At 39.7% G+C, this 19,015-nt stretch overlaps 1 protein-coding gene across 1 annotated transcript in view; it reads left to right on the top strand.

Annotated features, from left to right (window-relative positions):
* The window catches only part of PRKCA (protein kinase C alpha), a 200,461-nt gene that overhangs the window by 125,277 nt on the left and 56,169 nt on the right, over positions 1 to 19,015 (top strand). The window contains exons 4-5 of the mRNA XM_088138294.1: positions 5,425 to 5,536; positions 10,436 to 10,564. Of these exons, the coding sequence (XP_087994420.1) occupies positions 5,425 to 5,536; positions 10,436 to 10,564 (241 nt within the window). The remainder of the gene's footprint in view (positions 1 to 5,424; positions 5,537 to 10,435; positions 10,565 to 19,015) is intronic.

Below are 19,015 nucleotides of genomic sequence, written 5' to 3'. Positions count from 1 at the left end.
GTAGTAGGAGACATTTATTATTTTCTTTAGGAAGGCAGTTTAGTCCTGGCATCAAAAACCAGTGAGTGAACTTTTCAGTAGCTCAGTACTATTAATGAAGAGACTTTTAGTATTACTGTATGTTATTTATCCAGACTTACCAACATTTTCATATGCTGAGGACAATTTGTAAAAAGAAGAAGTAATCAGTAAAAATGCATTGCCACATCCCTCTGGTATGTTTTCCAGTAATGTTTCAAAATCATAATTTCTAAACAGCCATTTCTAATTCATCTGTCTGTAAAGTGACCACAATACATAAAATAGCCAGTTGCTCGCATTACTATTGCACTGGTTGCAGTTACAGGTTTCCTAGCTGTAGAAGTATTACCGAGGGTAAGGGAGTCTGCTTAGAATGTGTAACACTGTATTATTCTGTACTTTCAAATTCAAATACACATTGAAATGGTAGTTAAATACCTTTGAGTGGGATTTCAACTCTCCTGCCAGATGCTTATATCCATACCTTAAGATAAAGGTCTGGTACAGGCGTTCAGAAGCTCTTCTCACTTCCACAGAGACACAGCTGGTGATTTTCAAGGCACCAAGGGGATTGTAGATCGCTGATGCTGAATAATTCCTGTATGAGGAATCAGTTATTTGTGGGAGTTAGTATACCAATTCTCAGAGGGCTGAGGAGATAATGTTAGTATATCATAGGTGACTATGTAGAATTGGAGAATAATTGTGGAATTGTATAACTTGTAATTGTAAAAAAAAAATTTAATTTAAAAAAAATCTAAAAAAATAATTGGAGAATAATATAAGAGCCAGTTTGATCTAGTGGTGAAGGCCCCAGGCTAGAAAGGAGGAGACGGTGAGTTTTAGTCCCGCCTTAGGCATGAAAGCCGGCTGGGTGACTTTGGGCCGGTCACTCTCTCTCAGCCCAGCTCACCTCACAGGGTTGTTGTTGTGGGGAAAATAGGAGGAGGAAGGAGCATTAGGTATGTTCGCCACTTAGAGTTATTTATAAAAATAATAAAGGCAAGATAAAAAAAATCTAAATCTAAAATCTAAAAAGTCTAAATTTTAAATCTAAAATTGTGTACTGTCAGAACAAGTGGAAGTGCAAGGAATTCCATGTACATTATGAGAAGAAACACTGATTTTTTTCACTTAGACTTTGGAATTAGAGGGATAGATAAAGTGCTGATGAAGGGATTTCTGTCAGAAATGTATGTAGTTGTGTGGCAGTGGTTTTCTAGCTTGTGTAATTGTTCCTCCTGCCAATCCCTGCTTCCAAAGGAAGTTGAAAGAAGATAGATAGACAGACAGCAAAAATCCCTTTCACCCCTATGAGGTTGTATGTATATTCCTCAGTTTCGTGTCCTCTACCAGAGGCCTGGGAGTTTGAGGTTCTGTGCAATGTCTGAGCTGTTCCTAGCACTGCACTCTTCTGGACAGAGAGCTCTGAGGTTGTTCCTGGGATCTGTTGGAGCCCCTCTCCCAGCTTAGGAGTCACGGCCCCGAGTGCTCCTACCACCACTGGGATCACTTTGGCCTTTATTTTCCACATCCTCTCTAGTTCTTCCTTCAGGCCCTGGTACTTCTTCAGCTTCTCATACTCCTTCTTGGCACTGCTACAATCACTTGGCACTGCTACATCTATTACCACTGCTGTCTTCTGGTCCTTGTCTACTACCATTGGTCGATTGGCCAATACCTGCCTATCTGTCTGGATCTGGAAGTCCCACAGTCTCTTAGCCCTGTTATTCTCCACGACCTTCTGTGGAATCTCCCATCTGGATTTGGAAGGATCTAGCCCATAAATTGTGCAGATGTTCCTGTACACAATGCCAGCTACTTGGTTGTGTTGTTCAGTGTATGCTGTTCCTGCCTGCATCTTATACCCTGTCACTATGTATTGGATTGTCCCTGAGGCTTCTTTGTACAATCTGCACCTTGGGTCCTGTTTAGTGTGTTGGACCCCTCCTTCTATGGATCTGGTGCTTAGTGCCTGTTCTTGTGCTGCTACGATGAGTGCCTCAGTGCTGTCTTTTAGTCCAGCTCTTTCCAGCCACTGGTAGGATTTCCCAATGTCAGCCACCTCAGCTATCTGCGATGGTACGTCCCATGCAAGGGCTTGTCTTGCCATGGCACTTCCTCCACTTGAACTTCCTCCCATGTCTGCTTACTGATGTATTCCTGCATGCTCTGGGTTTCATCTAGAACAGTGGCTTTGACACTCATCAGACCCTACCTGCCCTCTTTCCAGCTGGTGTACAGTCTCTGGGTGTTGGACCTGGGGTGGAAACCTCCGTACATTTTGAGAGCTTCTGGGTCTTCACATCAGCAGCCTGTATGTCCTCTTTTGGCCAACTCACTATACTGGCAGGGTATATAATGACTGGCAGGGCGTACGTGTCAATGGCGTGGATCTTGTTCTTCCCATTGAGCTAGCTCTTCAGGACCTGTCTTATCCTTTGGTGGTCCTTGGATGTTGCTGTCTTCCTTGTCGCTTCATCATGGTTCCCATGTGACTGAGGGATATCAAGGTACTTGTAGTTGGTCTCTATGTCTGCTATGTGGCCCACAGATAGTTCCACCCCATCAGTCTTAACTACCTTCCCTCTCTTTACCACCATCTGGCCACACTTCTCCAGTCCGAATGACATCCCAGTGTCCTCACTGTAGATCCATGTCAGGTGGATCAACAAGTCGATCTCTCGTTCACTATTAGCATACAGCTCAATGTCATTCATCAAAGGAGGTGGCTGATGGTAGTTCCACTTTTGAACTTGTACCTGTATCCAGTTATCTGGCTGAGGGGGTGCAGTGCATCACCTTGGCATATGCCACAGTCCCATTGAGTTCTTGAGGAAGGTCCTTAGTGTCTTGTAGACTTTGTATAGCACCAGGCATTCACAGATCCATGTGTGTGGCATTGAGTCATAGGCTTTTCTGTAGTCAATCCAGTCTGTGCTCAGATTAGTCTGTCTAGAATTTGAGTCTCAGGTGACTGCTCTATCCATGAGCAACTGGTGTTTTGAGCCTCTGGTGTTCCTAATGCCCTTCTGAGCTGTGCTGATGTACTGGTCCATATGGTCCTGTAGCTTGGCAGCTATGATGCCTGATAGGACTTTTCATGTTGTGGGGAGGTTATTGGCTGGTAGTTGGATGGTGCGGTTCCTTGTGGGGGCACTTAACCAGTCTGGGTGGGAGCCTGCTGCTAGCAGCTGGTTCATCTGAGCTGCTAGACGTTCATGCATTGAAGCTGAATCGTATCACAAATGCTAATCAAGCTTCAGTAGCCTTTTTAAATTTTATAATGCCATACTTGTCACTTCTGAGAGTTTTCAATGAGCTGGCAGCTTAAAACTATACATCATAGTCATTGGAATCTTATTGAGAAATATAGGTAGTCTGAAATACAGTTTATTGATCTTAACAATTATTTGCCATAGGCCTAAAGCCAGCAGATAATTCTATTTAAAATGTTTTGTACAAATTATTGAATTGTTCATATCTTATCATTGAGTGCCATTTTGTATAATTTTGGGGTGAATGTGCATTGCATTTTTTTTTAAAGTCACGTGATGAAAAATAATGAAAGCTTTGCCTCTAGAGTGCAGCTGAGCTAGGTGAACAAGCACATGTCTAACATTAATTATTTTTATTAGATACTTTTATATGTCATTCTGCCTCCCCCTAGAGGGGCATTTTAGATACTTATCCATTCTGGATATTTTTATCTTCTGAAATTTATCATAAAATAATTTATTGGAAGTCTACATTATTTGTGGTGTGAATAATGCATCCAAGAATCTCTCCAGGGAGTATCTATACATGAAGCTGAAAGCTTGAATTTCAGTGTAGAATTGTTGGCAGGAAGTAAAAAATTGCACCTCATTCATTAAAGCTACATCAGATTTTCTGGATCTTTTGCTACTGTAGATTAAAAAACTAACTCTTTTAGGACCTCACTGATCTTCAGGTGTGTGGAATCATCCATAGGTTCAGTCCTCAGATAGATAGAAAAAATAGCCTGTATCTAACAAAAGCTCTAAACTTGGTGCATAAAATTATCTAACTGGTACAGATACGAGATTATCTTTTTGCTACTGTATCATATTAATTTTGGACATATGTAGTACACTTGTGTTGGAACATACTGTTCTTGATGTTGTTGCTCATGCATTTTTAAACTGACAAGATTTTCTGACATCTGTGTCTTGCACTAAACCTTTGATTTTTTTTTTAATACTTAATATGTACTTCATGTAAAGGATTGTAAAGGATTTCCTGTCTTGAGCCAGAGAAAATTGACAAACTAAATTTCTTCCCCAACCAATATAAAAAGGAATAAGAGGACAAGGCATTACTATAGGAATATTGGAAGCTGCCTCAGAGTGGGGCGGATTGTTTGCTCTTCTGATGTAGTCTTAAACAGAAAAGGGTCTTTCTCATTGTCTTTAAATTCATGCTGTTGGAAGGGTTAATTAAACCTGGAGTCTAAACCAAGCACTTACCTCTCTCCTCTGCAAAATGCATGTGTCTTAAGTCTGAAATTGGAAGGGACCTCAGAGGCTACTCCATTTCTGCCATCTGCAGCAGCTGCCTAAATTCTTGAGGACTCCCACAATTTGGAGATCCCCTTGTAGGGCTGACAAGCTCTTGCCTTCCTGCTCTTAACTTTAGGGCATTATGCAGCAGCATATGGGTTATCCCTGTGGTTTTGGAATATCTTTCTGTGACAGAACTAGATCCTGAGCAAAAAACAAGAAGCTGCAGTTACCAGTATTTTCTCGTTAAAAGTATAGAACTTTGGCAACTACCAATTTATTTCAGAATTGGTAAAGCAGGATGTCATCTTTCAAAGCACAGTTTGAAGGAACCAGGATTCCTTGGGAATAGTTTTAAGTTAAGCTGTTGGTAGGAATATGAATAAGCTTTTCATACTATTTCAGCCAGTTCAAGTTTCTTTATTGTAGCAGTCAAAGACCAAAATATACAGATACAACATTGATAGTATTTCAGCCTGATTATCACAGGCTTCCAAAAACAAATCTGTAATGCTCAAGTGTTCTTTGAAGGAACCATACTGAGGTGTATGTATTAGTGTAAGGGAAACATGTAGATAATGGCATCACTGTATTAGGTATGGGGAGTTTTTCCTGATTTTGTTTTGTTTTGTTTTACTTTTATTATAATATAAACAGACTCAAAATCAAATGAAGGTAATGTTGTTATATTACAGATTTTATATATTTATTTATTTATTTTAAGAAACACACAAGTATTTTCAATGGATATATGTATTCTGCAAGGAGTTGTACATGGATTTGTAATTCAGAAACTTTCATGTAATATATGATGACATTAACATCTTTAACTTCATTGATTAACAAATAGCATGACACTGACATTTATTTCTCTTCTTTTTAGGATCCCAGAAGCAAGCATAAGTTCAAAATCCACACGTATGGGAGCCCAACGTTTTGTGACCATTGTGGTTCATTACTTTATGGACTTCTGCACCAAGGGATGAAATGTGACAGTAAGACATTTATTTCATACAGGGTTAAAAGAGATTTTTAAAAATTAATGAAACCATTAGAGTTGTGACTAACTTCTTTCCAGCAAAATTTGTTGTAGTTACAGTTAATTGCAAGTGTGGCAGTCCATTTCAAATTAATATTTGAACACATCCAGCAAAAGAGTGTAAACGAGAAGAGCCTTTTCTAATGTTGATTTTGCTATAGCTGTATATTAATGGAAATTTACTGGAAGAGAGAAGCATTATATTCAATCAGCAATTGACCAGCAATATTATGATAAAAGCTTAAGCATTAAAAAATTAAGGGCAGTTTGTGGCTTCATAATGCTTTTCTACTGTCCTTTTGTTCTGTTCTGTTTTTGTTGATCCACCTCTGAAAATTGCCACCACTGGATCCCACTTTGTTCTGGGGGTTTGACTTCCCCATAAATAAAGCACTAGAGCCATGTCCAAAGAGTGGGTGACATTTTGGCTTATACCACATGATTTCATCTGGAGCAACCCATTGGAGCTGCGAACAGGACCCAGTGCATCCAAGTCTCTTACTAAAAGACCCATGGGAGAGTTCTCTTGTTTTGTCTTTCCTAGGGATTTAGCTGAAGTATATGGAAAGCCAGGAAGGATGTAGATGACTATATGTCTGTAGTCCAGTACTGTGAAAACCAGTATTCTCACACACAGGGTATCTGAACTTACTCATCACTTAGATAAATGCAAAAACCACATACCTCTTCCCATTCAAAATGCTCTTCTTTTTTTAAAAATCAAAATTAATTTATTTTGCATCAGGTAGAAGGAGAAAAGTTGAAAAAAAGGGGGGGAGGTGAGGGAATGGTACCACACTAATAATTTTCAACATATCCTATGGTAGTTTGTCAGATTCTAAGTATAACCTACCCTGCTTCTAGGGATGCAAAAGTAGCTGCAACAAAGAGATGATTAAAAACAGCTGTTGTCAGAAAGTACACAAACTGCTGTTTCTCCTTATGTGGCTTGAATAGAACTCCTCCTCAATAGCTTTAAAAATAGCAAGCTGTCACCTATGACTAATTAAATGGCTTGGAAGCTATTTTGGGGATTCCTTAGAAACCTACTCCTGCGGAGTCCTTGGTGCTCTCTGAGCTTGGTCGTTTGCTTGCAGACGTTTCATTACCCAACTAGGTAACATCATCAATCCTAGTGAGTGTGGGCTTTGCTCCCTGTTTATATACAGTAGCTTGCCCTGCCAGAGTTGGTGGGGTGTGCTTTTCTTCTTGGTAGTTCCTTGATTGGGGCATTTTTTCTGCTTAATTCTTTGTCTGGTGTTAATCCCTCCTGGAGGGGATATGTTCTGGTATGTTTTGTTTCCTTCTTAACTTTTTTATTATCTCTTTTGAATGGAGTGTAAATGTGGTTTATCTCTATGTACAGTACTGTGCAAACGTTTTAGGCAGGTATGAAAAAATGCTGTAAAGTAAGAATGCTTTCAAAAATATATATTGTAATTGTTTATGTTTATCAATTTACAAAATGCAAAGTGAGCGAACAGAATAAAAACCCAAATCAAATCAATATGTGGTGTGACCACCCTTTGCCTTCAAAACAGCATCAATTCTTCTAGATACACTTGCACATAGTTTTTGAAGGAACTCGGCAGGTAGGTGATTCCATACATCTTGGAGGACTAACCACAGATCTCCTGTGGATGTAGGCTGCCTCAAATCCTTCTGTCTCTTCATGTAATCCCAGACAGATTCGGTGATGTTGAGATCAGGGCTCTGTGGGGGCCAAACCATCACTTCCAGGACTCCTTGTTCTTCTTTACGCTGAAGATAGTTCTTCATGACATTGGCTGTATGTTTGGGGTCATTGTCCTGCTGCAGAATAAATTTGGGGCCAATCACACGCCTCCCTGATGGTATGGCATGATGGATAAGTATCTGCCTGTATTTCTCAGCATTGAGGATACCATTGATCCTGACCAAATCTCCAACTCCATTTGCAGAAATGCAGCCCCAAACCTGCAAGGAACCTCCACCATGCTTCACTGTTGCCTGCAGACACTCATTATTGTACCGGTCTCCAGCCCTTCGGTGAACAAACTGCCTCCTGCTCCATCCAAATATTTCAAATTTTGACTCATCGGTCCAGAGCACCTTCTGCCATTTTTCTGCACCCCACTTCCTATGTTTTCGTGCATAGTTGAGTCGCTTAGCCTTGTTTCCACGTCGGAGGTATGGCTTTTGGCTGCAATTCTTCCATGAAGACCACTTCTGGCCAGACTTCTCCAGGCAGTAGATGGGTGTACCTGGGTCCCACAGGTTTCCACCAGTTCTGTGCTGATGGCACTGCTGGACATCTTCTGATGTTGAAGGGAAGTAAGCACGATGTGTCTTTCATCTGCTGCATTAAGTTTCCTTGCCCAACCACTGCATCTACAGTCCTCAGTGTTGCCCATTTCTTTGTGCTTCTTCAAAAGAGCTTGAACAGCACATCTTGAAAGCTCAGTCTGCTTTGAAATGTTTGCCTGGGAGAGACCTTGCTGATGCAGAAGAACTACCTTGTGTCTTGTTGCTCTGCCCAGTCTTGCCATGGTGTATGACCTGTGACATGAAACTTTCTTCCACAACCTCACCCTAGTAGCAGTTCGGCTGTTCCTCACCCAGTTTTAAGCCTCCTACACAGCTGTTTCTGTTTCAGTGAATGACTGTGTTTCAACCTACATATGAAATTGATGCTCATTAGCACCTGCTTGGTATAATTGGTTAATCATATACCTGACTCTAATCCTACAAGATCCCTGACTTTGTGCAAGTGTACAAAGTGTGCAAGTGTAAGAATTGATGCTGGTTTGAAGCCAAAGGGTAGTCACACCAAATATTGATTTGATTTAGATTTCTTTTCTGTTCGCTCACTTTGCATTTTGTAAATTGATAAACATAAACAATTACAATATATATTTTTGAAAGCATTCTTACTTTACAGCATTTTTTCACACCTGCCTAAAAGTTTTGCACAGTACTGTATCTGTTGATGGATGATTTGTCTGAATGCCAAGCTTCCAGGAATTCCCTAACATTTTTGGATTTAGCTTGGTCTAGGATGCTCACAGTTTCCCAGTGGAAACTGTGGTTGAGTCTGTCCATGTGTTGTGAGGTCAAGGAGTTTTCATCATGTCTGCTAGTTGGTGTTGATGGATGCGTTCTGTTAGTCTTCTGCCTGTTTCTCCTACATAGTGACTCTTACAATCCTTACACTATGTTGTAGATGAGTCCTGTTTTTTCTTCTTGGGCTACTGGGTCTTTTGGTTTACTTTGGTTTACTTTTGGCTCCCACTTGTTCTGACTCCTCACATTCTTATGGCTCAGTGGTTGGCTTTGAGAAAAATCAGACGTTCTTAAGGTTTTGCTTCTTATTGGAGAAAGACAAAGTTATTCTGCCTTTCAGCGTTTGTTGTTGGTTCCCACTCTTAGATATAAGATTGTTGCATAGCTAGGTTTGCCTCTAGACTTAAAACTTATCTCTGTAGTTTCTGAAGGGATTCTGATCTCAAGGTATTGATATATCCCTTTTAATAATGTGGAAGAACTAAAAATTAGATACCTCAATTTCTTACAACAGTTTGATTGAACAGTTTTATTGTCAAAGAAAGTACTTGACAAGGCCTTGATTAAAAATAGTTGTGGTCACCTGAAGTCACATTCATGAGTTGAGCTGCTGGTTATTCATTCCTGATTTTAAAAACTTCAAGATCTTATTTGCCTCTTGATATTTTACCAATCAGATTTTTAAAAATCACTCAATCTAGAAAGCATTTTTCCACATAGTGTTTCCTAGGTAATAGCCAAAACAAATCATTATTTTGCTAATATGCGGCAGCTTTCTTGATCAAGCATAATTTAGATTTTTATTAATGGACCAACTGTACATGTATTACTGGATACTAGAAAACAGAAGCATTGAAAGAGTCATAAGTAGTTGTACAGATTTAGAAAACCTGGAATTTCATGATTGACCAGTGGTCAGTCTGGAAAAGAGGAGATCCTATCCTTTTGGAGGGGAATTTAATGAGAGGGTTTTTAATGGAAGGTTTTTCTCTTCCATTGGACAATGTCAAAAGCCACTTTCATCCTGTGAGAGAACATGATATAGTAGACGTGCTCAGAAGGGACATTTACAAATAATAAATTCTTTCTGCTTGTTTGTAAAATATTTTTCTCATCTTCCTATATTACTCTCCTATATTGTCTTAATATTCTTTCTCTGATATACAGTCACAGCTCTTTCTCCTACCTTCTCATGGCTCCTTATGAACTTTCTCAGTTGCATTCCCCTTGATATTGTGTTTGTTTTTATTTTCATTTTGCTTTCTATAAATCCCTAGCAGGTATTCTATCAACTTATATTTTCCCACATTTTACACATATCTCCTTATTTTCAACTAAATACCATCCATATAGTTTTGAATGAGATTTCTGGCATCATTAATGTCTTGTCTCGAAACGTTCAATATGTTGTGGAATTGTTGACTCGTGGCCAAATTAGTTGTATGTCACCATAAGGTATTTTGCCTATTATTTGTGTAAAAGCAGTCATCAAGACTGCAGGTTACAAAGCATGGGATGTGAGGCAGAAATAGCTGTCTCTTAACTCGCAATCACTTTCCCCAAGATTTTTCTTTTGTCTTATTTTGTTTTGCCCTGCAAGGGAAAAGATACTGCAAACACAGTCCTTACCTTATTTACTGAACATGGAAAGAATATTTGTGAGTCCCATCATGGATTATAAATTGACAAGCTTCCCATAATAGCCCAAAGGAAAGATCAGCTTCACTGGCAATGTGAAACTGGCAGTGCCAATTAGTTATGTCAGTGCTTTTCAATCCTTAGGATGTTAAATTATTTATTTTCTGACTTCCAGCCTGTGATATGAATGTTCACAAACAGTGTGTAATAAATGTCCCAAGTCTTTGTGGAATGGATCACACAGAAAAAAGAGGGAGGATTTATTTGAAGGCCGAAGTGACTGGTGACAAGCTGGAAGTCACAGGTAAGGAAAGCTGCTTGGATGTAATGTACCTCATTTAGTGATACTTGCTGCTTTTATTCATTTATATTGAATAGCTTATCAGGCAATAAGCATGAAAAATGGATTATGTATGTTCAGTAAAATGTCAGCTCCTGGCTGGAACAGAGGATTATGTATTCCCCTGAACTGGAGGACATAATAGGCTTCTTAGTATCTGTGGCTGGAAAGTGGGGATAGAACATGACATGGTGTTCTCAAATCCTGATTTTGGGCTTCCAGCAAGGAAGAGAATGTGCCTTTGGCCAGATTCAGCACAGTGCTTCCTGGCTTTGCAATAATACTAAGGAAAAAGATCCTGAAATAGTAGTGGATTACAAACTGAATAGAAGTCAGCAATGTGATGCGGCTGCAAAATAGGCAAATACAATTCTAGGCTGCATCAACAGAAATATAGTTTCCAGATCATGGGAAATAATTTTTTTCACCTTAGTCTGCATTGATGCATTGTATCCAACTCTGGGCACTGGACTTTCAGAAAGCGGTGGAGAAATAGGAATACATTCAGAGAAGGGCAGTGAGAATGATCAAGCAATTATAGACTAAGTCCTAAGAGGCAAATGTGAAGGAAGTTGGTACTTTAGCTTTGGAGAAAAGAAAACTGGGCAGGGGTGTGGTAGCATATTTCAGGTGTCAGCTATCCCAGAAGAGTAGGTCAGAATCTCTCCTTTATTTTTCCAGAGTACAGAAAATAAACAGTCTATTTAAGTTGTTTTAAAATTGGAAGCTAGGAAACAACTTCCTAACAGTAACATGAGTTTTAACTGTGGAATTAACTTACCTGAAAAGCTGATGGGCTGTCCTTTACCGAATGTAATCACTGGAAGTAGACAACCATCTGTTAGGAATGCTTTTGCTTGGGTTATACTGAGTGGAGAGTTGGAGTCGATGTCCTAAATGACTCCTTCCCGCTTCATGATTCTATCTTCATCTAAAACTACAAAAATAGAAAACTAAACAAGAAAGCTAGATGTTTGTTTTCTTTGGCAATTTTTTTAAAAATAAGTTTTAAATAGATACATTTCAATCATGTTGCGTTGCAATTGACGAAATGCAGACAGGTCAGTCCTACTGTTCGGGGTAGCTTGGTTTCCTTTCAGCTTCAGTGACACTTTTGAAGCAGCAGCCCATGAAAATGAAAGCTGAGCTTTCTGCAGACTCTTTTTTTCAAATTAGGATAGGCAAAGTAATATTAAGCCTATTTTTATTCATAGGCTTTTGGCAATAGAATTGACACTGAATTAGCAGGCCGCTATCTGTAGTATTTCTAGCATTTTCTGTTACAAGGTTATTATGCTTATGGCAAAAGTTTCCACAAGAATAAAATCAGATTTTATTTTTTTTACTGTGTGCATGAGAGAGACAGTTTGATGGTTTAATTCACATCCAACATAGTGGTTCTTTATGTGACCATGAAATGTTAATACCTAATCCTTCTCTCCATGTCTTTGCTGCTTCCTGCATCCTAGAAAAGCTTCCCACTATACCAGTGTTTCTCAACCTTGGGAACTTTAAGATTGTGGACTTCAACTCCCAGAATTCCCCAGCCAGCCATGAAGTCCACACATCTTAAAGTTCCCAAGGTTGAGACACACTGCACTATACTGTTCCCTAAATAAAGCTTATATACAGTAGTCTGCTTCTTCATTCATTTAGTCCTCATGAGTGTTAAGTTATTTCTTTTTCAGTTGAGTTTTAAGTTTAAGGTTTACCATGGACTCCTTGATACTTCATTATTTGTTAAACTTAGAAATACAACTTCTGTTACTAATCATTTGTACCAACTCTTTTGCCTGGGCCAGAAGTTTGCATCATGGAGGGCTCTGAGTCACATCGTGCACACCATATCACCGTAGTGCACACAGCAATCAGAACCCCAGATAACATAAGACAGGAGAGAACTGGGTGAGGCAGTCCATCATAAGAAAACCGGCTGGCCTGATATTTCCAGAGACCTACCAGTGATGGATACTGTTTCCCTTATTCTCATACCCCTGGATAGCCAAGGGAGAGAAAAATTATGGGGGAGCTCTCCACACAACTCGAGGTGATATTCTTAGCCTGGGAAGATGTAGGAGTGTCAGTGTTCTGAATCATCTTCCGGAATGCAATATTGAGCTATTGCTGATCTTAGGGTTTAATTTAGTGTTACTCAGGGCAGAATTCTGTAGGAGGCTGAATCACACTTCCAATTACTCTTAAAATGCATTGTGCTAAATAAATAAATAAAGTAGGCCTTACTTTGCCAAATGCCCTGAAGGTAGAAGAGGTAGTTAAGTTGATACAAAACTGACAGTCACATAAGCCTTGAAGTACTGACGGAATTACTATCCACCTCCACTCGGCTGCTAGTACTTTATCTTTTCTTTATTGTATCCTCCTCCTCCTCCTCCTCCTCCTCCTCCTCCTCCTCCTCCTCCTCCTCCTCCTCCTCCTCCTCCTTCTGTCTCATAATTAACTCTTTGATTTTTCATACTAAAAGAGAACACATGGCTCGCTTTTATAGCCTTTTATATCCATAGCAAATTGGAGGAAAAGGGTGGGGTTTTTTAGTCAATTGGGAGCAGTTGACTATTAGCAGTACTGAGATATGTCCTCCCTTCTTCTGTGATTCTTCACCATCATCTCTGATGGGGGCGTCTGGAAGAGCAGCACTTCTTGGAGGGCACCTGACCTTGTTTTCTTTGGTTTTGGCTGTCGTGCAGTTCTTTTTGGGACGTTCTGGAGAAAGGGCTGCTCTTTTCTTCCCAAATGGCAGCCTCGGTCACAATTTCACCTGGGGAAATTACACAGCAACAGTGACAGTGGCCCTTTTTGCAGCATTGTGACAACTGACCTATCCAATTAATTTTGAGGTATTCCTTTCAGCTTCCAGTGTGAGTGAGCTGGAAGGCACGTTAACAATGTCATGCAAACTACTTACTGGAGGGTTAGCAGTCTCTCCATCCCTGATCAAGATAATGTCCTGGAGAAGCCTCTTAAAATGGGTCTGTTTCTGATTTTACCCCTCCCCTCTCCTTGGCCCTTAAAATCATGTATGGTATGGATAAAGCAGGTGGAGATTTTCTCCTTCCTGTAAAATGGGACCCAATAGATGAAGCTAAATGAGGGGAGGGGAGGGGAGGGGAGGGGAGAGTATTTTTACACAGTGCCTGCTGAACTATGGAATTCACTGTCAGCATGCAATAGCTATTTGCTTGAATGTTTTTGACAAATTCTTGTTTGAGTAAGTTTGTCAGTGGCTACTAATCATGATAGTTTTATGCTACTTGAGGGAACAGCAATGGGAGGAAGCAATTACTTTCATATCTTGCTTGTGGTACTTCCACACATATCTTGTGGAAAAATGATCTGCGCTAAATAAGTTTCTGTCAAATCCAGCAAGACTGGGTTTATGTCATACAAAATTGCTATTGTTTTTAATTCTAGCATTTAGTCCTAGTACATAAAACAAAGTCTGGCATTTGTAACTTATCATACTGAAAATTCAATACAATTTTCCCCCTAATAATTGGTGTGTCTGTAGCTAAGAGAACTCCAATTATTAAAACAGTACTTCATATTTCATTAGAGTAATTCACCAAACATGTACAATTCATTAAAGTAATCTCAGAGGAAAAGTTAGTATTTAACCATTAAAAAAAAGCTGAGATGTTTTAGTCACAAAGTAAGACAGCTCTGTGTATGAGATACACTGGGAAGACTGAGAGAATTCTGTTGTCACTTCACATGTTAAATAGACTTGGATTTGAGAAGAGGATACTTTCAGGTGGGCAGGAACTTCTATCCATGCTTGGAGAACTACAGTTACTACAGATTACAAAGCAAGGAACAATGTCATTTTTAAAAAATAGAAGACCACCTAATTTAATTCATGGCATGTATTGCACTATGCACCCTTGCCAGTTTTATTCTCTTCAGTGCAAAGCAGTTAGGCCTGGGCTTTACAGGTAGTTCTCAGTTAACTATGGTAATTGGGACCAGAATTTCCATCACTAAACAATGTGGTTGTAAAATGCAACATCACCTGACAACGTAGCTTAGCAATGGCAATCCTGGCATTCCCTGTTGCCGTTGTTAAGCAGAGATTGCGGGTCGTTAAGCGAGTCCCAGGTGGCTTGCAAGCAGGCTGGCAGGTAAGTGGCTGCTGCTAGGTGGGGGAGGGTGCATGGGTGGCTGGAGAGGTGCGGCGTGAGCACAGTGGCGCCAGGGGGTGTCTGCTGCCGAGTGGGGGAGGTGCGAGTAACTTATCGGAGCGGCTTGCAACGTTCCCTGCTGGCCTCCCCATTGTCTTTGCTTGTGGTTGCAAATGGTGATCACATGACCATGGGATGCTGCAACTGTCATTAAGTGTGAGCCAGATAGCAGTCATGTGACTACGGGGGTGCTGGGATGGCCAGAACTTCAAGGACTGGTTTTAAGTACTGCTTGTTCAGCGTGGTTGTAACTTTGAATGGTTGCTGAACAAGTGGTTGTTAAACGAGGACTACCTGCAGTTGGTTCCAGATGGTAGGTACAACTGATGCAAATGTCAGCCAACCATTAAGAATACCTATCCTGTCCATTCCTTTTCTTAAATGTGTCAGATAAATAAACACACATACACACACACACACACACTGTACCACAATGCAAGAGAGAGCCTTCAGAGCCAGAGATGGGCAGCAGATAGCTCTCCAGATGATGGACTGCAACCTGTTATTTGTTTTAGAAAGAAGAATACTCTTCAGGATATTAAACTCTTTTTTTTTTTTTTTGGTTACACTGGATTAATGTTTTAAAGCATGTTACCTGTTTCCCTGTTTTTAGCTTCATGTATGCTCTTGCTTTCTTTTTCAATTATGGAGAGAATACATGGAAGTTTTTAGAGGGGGGGAGTTATGACACCAATTTAGTTTTGTGCCTTTAGGCTTCCCAAGAAAATGGCATCTTATAAATTGTGAAAGAATTTATGAATTTAAACTTTGGAGCAAGACTAACCATTAATTGACATATTTTTTCTTTAGGCAGTGCCTACACGAAGGCAATTATCATGGGGAAAAGGCATCCATATTTTGCTGATAGAGCATTCTACTTAGTATATTGAAGGAATACGCACACTTTTCATGCCTTGATTTCTGAAACAGTAATAAATCTCTGAGGTTGGGGTAGGGCAGAATTGAAAAAAAAATTTCCCCATATTTTCAAGACTTGCTAAAGCATTTTCTTCTTCTGTTGCAAATACAGTGTAATAAAGTTACAGCAATATCATTACATTAGGTATTAAGCTTATTTTCAGAAAAATGAATCGCTATTCTATACCTTTCAGTATAGAGCACAGTTGAAATAGAAACTTTTTAATGCTCTGTGGTTATTAGAGAACTATGCCTCAGGAGTCAAGACCTGGGAATATAATGAAGAATTATTGTCCCCAAGAGACACATTAAAATAACTTTGCTAAACTGAGAATCATAATGTATTACAGATCCTCAAGGTATAGAAGGCTATCGTGAATGATGAAACTTAATGCTATAGGAGAAATATAGTCTTCCTAATTTATTTTGGGGCTGATCAGATAACTGGCAAGTAAATGAGAAAATCTAGCATTTCCTTAAGTTTGCATCATTGAACACCTCGGTAGAATAGTTTGGGATTTCTTGTTATCCATATGGGGGAAGCATTAAACTTTCTCTTAATAGAGTTAGAGTGTTATTACTCAGTTATTATAGAAGCTGATTTCTGCTCTATATTACATGAATTGCACTAGAGTCAGTCCCAATCCATTTTGATGGAGGTATGATTGATACAGATTATATATGAATAAAAGAAGCTCATAACAGCATGTGCAAAGGAGTGGAGAGGGTCTCCAGCTTTGCAAAACAATGAAGCAACAATAGGTTCAGTGTTCTCCAGGTATATAGGACCAAGTTCCATCCACCCCAGCTGGCACAGCCAATGGCAAGAGACGGGAGTTTTAATCCAAAACTTCTGAAGGGTATCAGTTTACATCCCCATGTAATACACTTCGGATTTGCACTTGGTTAAGGACTTGATTTCTTGGCCACTTTATTCCAGAATTTGGGGCATGTAGTGTTACAATATATTTGGAAGAAAACAGGTGGAAATTATCAGCCAGTAAATTTCCCAAACTAATTTGTAGTTGACTCTGACTGCTTTCAAAAGAAGGTACTGATTACCACTTTGCTTTCAAAATGTACGTTCTGGTTGATCATCAATGTTAATGTCCAACCTTTTATTCTGAAAGGTAAAAGCTGTTGCTTCCAACCTCTCTTGAACTGTCTCATTCAAGACAGCTCGCTGTCAAAGAGGCAGACTACAGAAATGGGAGTCCTTGGTAATTGGTATTCTTATCAAACACCATCACCAAAAAAAACCCCAATCAGCTGAATGGAAAGAAGATATCAGGGTGCTAATTATGCAGACAAAAGTACAAATGAAACAGATCTTGTAAAACAAAGGCAAGAAAAGTAAAGACCTTTTTCTTCAGCAGCCTGTGTTTAGCATGAAGGTTTCTAACAATGTGTCTTGGAGCATCTTCTTCTCCCCCCCTTTTTTTTGATATTTGGTGCCACGAGAAACAGAACAGAAATAGTTTTGTTCACAATCCCATGGCTGCTGCCTGTCAGTGTGGATTTCTAGATTGGAGGGTGTATCCCAGCTGCATCTTGGTACTACAACAGGGACTCGGTTTTCTGGGTCTTTCAGAAAAAATAATTTTGAACCACGGTAACTCATAGGTACACAGTCTATTAATTTTAAGCTAGAATTTCCATATGTAAAATACATAGCATGTGGATAACAACTTTACCAAAAATGCTGATCAGGAATCTTGGGGAGATACTCCCTCCTTCATATGTTATAGAAAAGATAGTTTCAGGTGGGAGCTACTTGAAAGAAATGGTAAAATATAGCAAATGAAGGGAGTGAAGGAATTTTCTACCATGTATTTCTTCCTTTTTGGAAAAGACCCTGATGCTGGGAAAGACTGAAGGCAAAAGGAGAAGAGGACGGCAGAGGATGAGATGGTTAGATAGCATCACTGAAGCAATGAGCATGAAACTGAGCAAACTCAGGGAGGCAGTGAAGGACAGGAAGGCCTGGCTCAATATGGTTCATGGGGTCACGAAGAGTCGGACACGACTTAACGACTGAACAACAACAACAAATTTCTTCCTTGGCCCTTTTTCCCAAAGCATTCATATATCCCCACATACAAGCATACCATTTTGAGCTGAATCATGAAAAATCAATATTTTATTTAATATGTAGTAGCAGCAATATATCCTTGTAGTTAGGGAGAAATTGTGTTTCTGAGTGGCAATATGGATGCGTATAAAGTGGGAGCTTCTAGACACAATTAGCAAGAGGAAGAGGATGTCTTAGTTGATGCATTTCTCTTGTGCACGCTAAGAATTTTCAGTTAAGCGAATCAGACTTGCCTGCACCACATGGCCTATTTTGGGGGTAGAAGTCTTGGACATAGACCTGACTCTTTGAAATGAACATGTAAAGTTAAGCCTTCCTCTACGCTCTACTTTTTGCTCTATCTTTCCCTCTGCAGGTTTTAGCACCTTCCCTCTATCTATTCTCCTGGATGCTTCCCCAGTTAATATTTCATGTGGACCTACCATGCTTCAGTGACTCAAATTTGTGGGAGCTCTTGCCACCAGCAAATAGTAGTCCTCCTTTTAATATTGATCTGTTTGTGTTTCAACTGTGAACATAATTGCCATAAGTATTTATTGCCTTGCAGAACTTATTGCCTCTTCTGTTTCCCCCCGCCCCCAGAAGTGAGATTTTGACGGGTGCAACAGGTTGGCTTCTGAACCTGTCACCATTCCTCACTTTAACTATTAAATTTGTGATTGGTGTCACAATTTCAACTTTGTAAAAATCTATTTTTAATTCATGCTGAAACGTATTTTAATTAAACCTGTGCTTAAACAAATGAGCACTATTGTCTTAATCTAAAAATTAATTAATCAATAGTTTCTCCCTCTGTCTTTAAACACTTTTCTTCATTTTTTTGATACTCTTATCTCCTAATTCCTTAGCCTTGATTCTCCTTTCCCAGTTGGAGATAATTTTGCCTACATTTGTAATACTGACCACCTACATACATCGGGCTAAGAGATATTAGGGCTTAGCCATGAACAAGCATGAGAGTGGCAGGGCTACCAATGTCCAAATGAATCAAGTCATGCAAGCCAGGGATTCTAGTTTATTTCAGGAAGAACTAGTCGGTGGGCGGGAGGGGGGAAACCTGTTGGAGCAGCCAGCAGGCTCTGCAATACACATTTAGTGTTAAGCTGCAGTGTGGCTTTGCAAACCACATGAATGGACTCATTGATGAAGCTTGCCCAATCACTGGAAAAAGTTCCATTACTGAACAACAGTCAATAGTTATTCACTATT

This window comes from Python bivittatus, unplaced genomic scaffold, assembly GCF_059951505.1.
Source record: "Python bivittatus isolate LINGU-HERP-01145 unplaced genomic scaffold, Pbiv_v1 ctg000220_np1212, whole genome shotgun sequence".
Taxonomy (NCBI): domain Eukaryota; kingdom Metazoa; phylum Chordata; class Lepidosauria; order Squamata; family Pythonidae; genus Python; species Python bivittatus.
The sequence above is the reverse complement of the archived record's forward strand: the minus strand, read 5'-3'. Positions and strand labels throughout refer to the sequence as shown.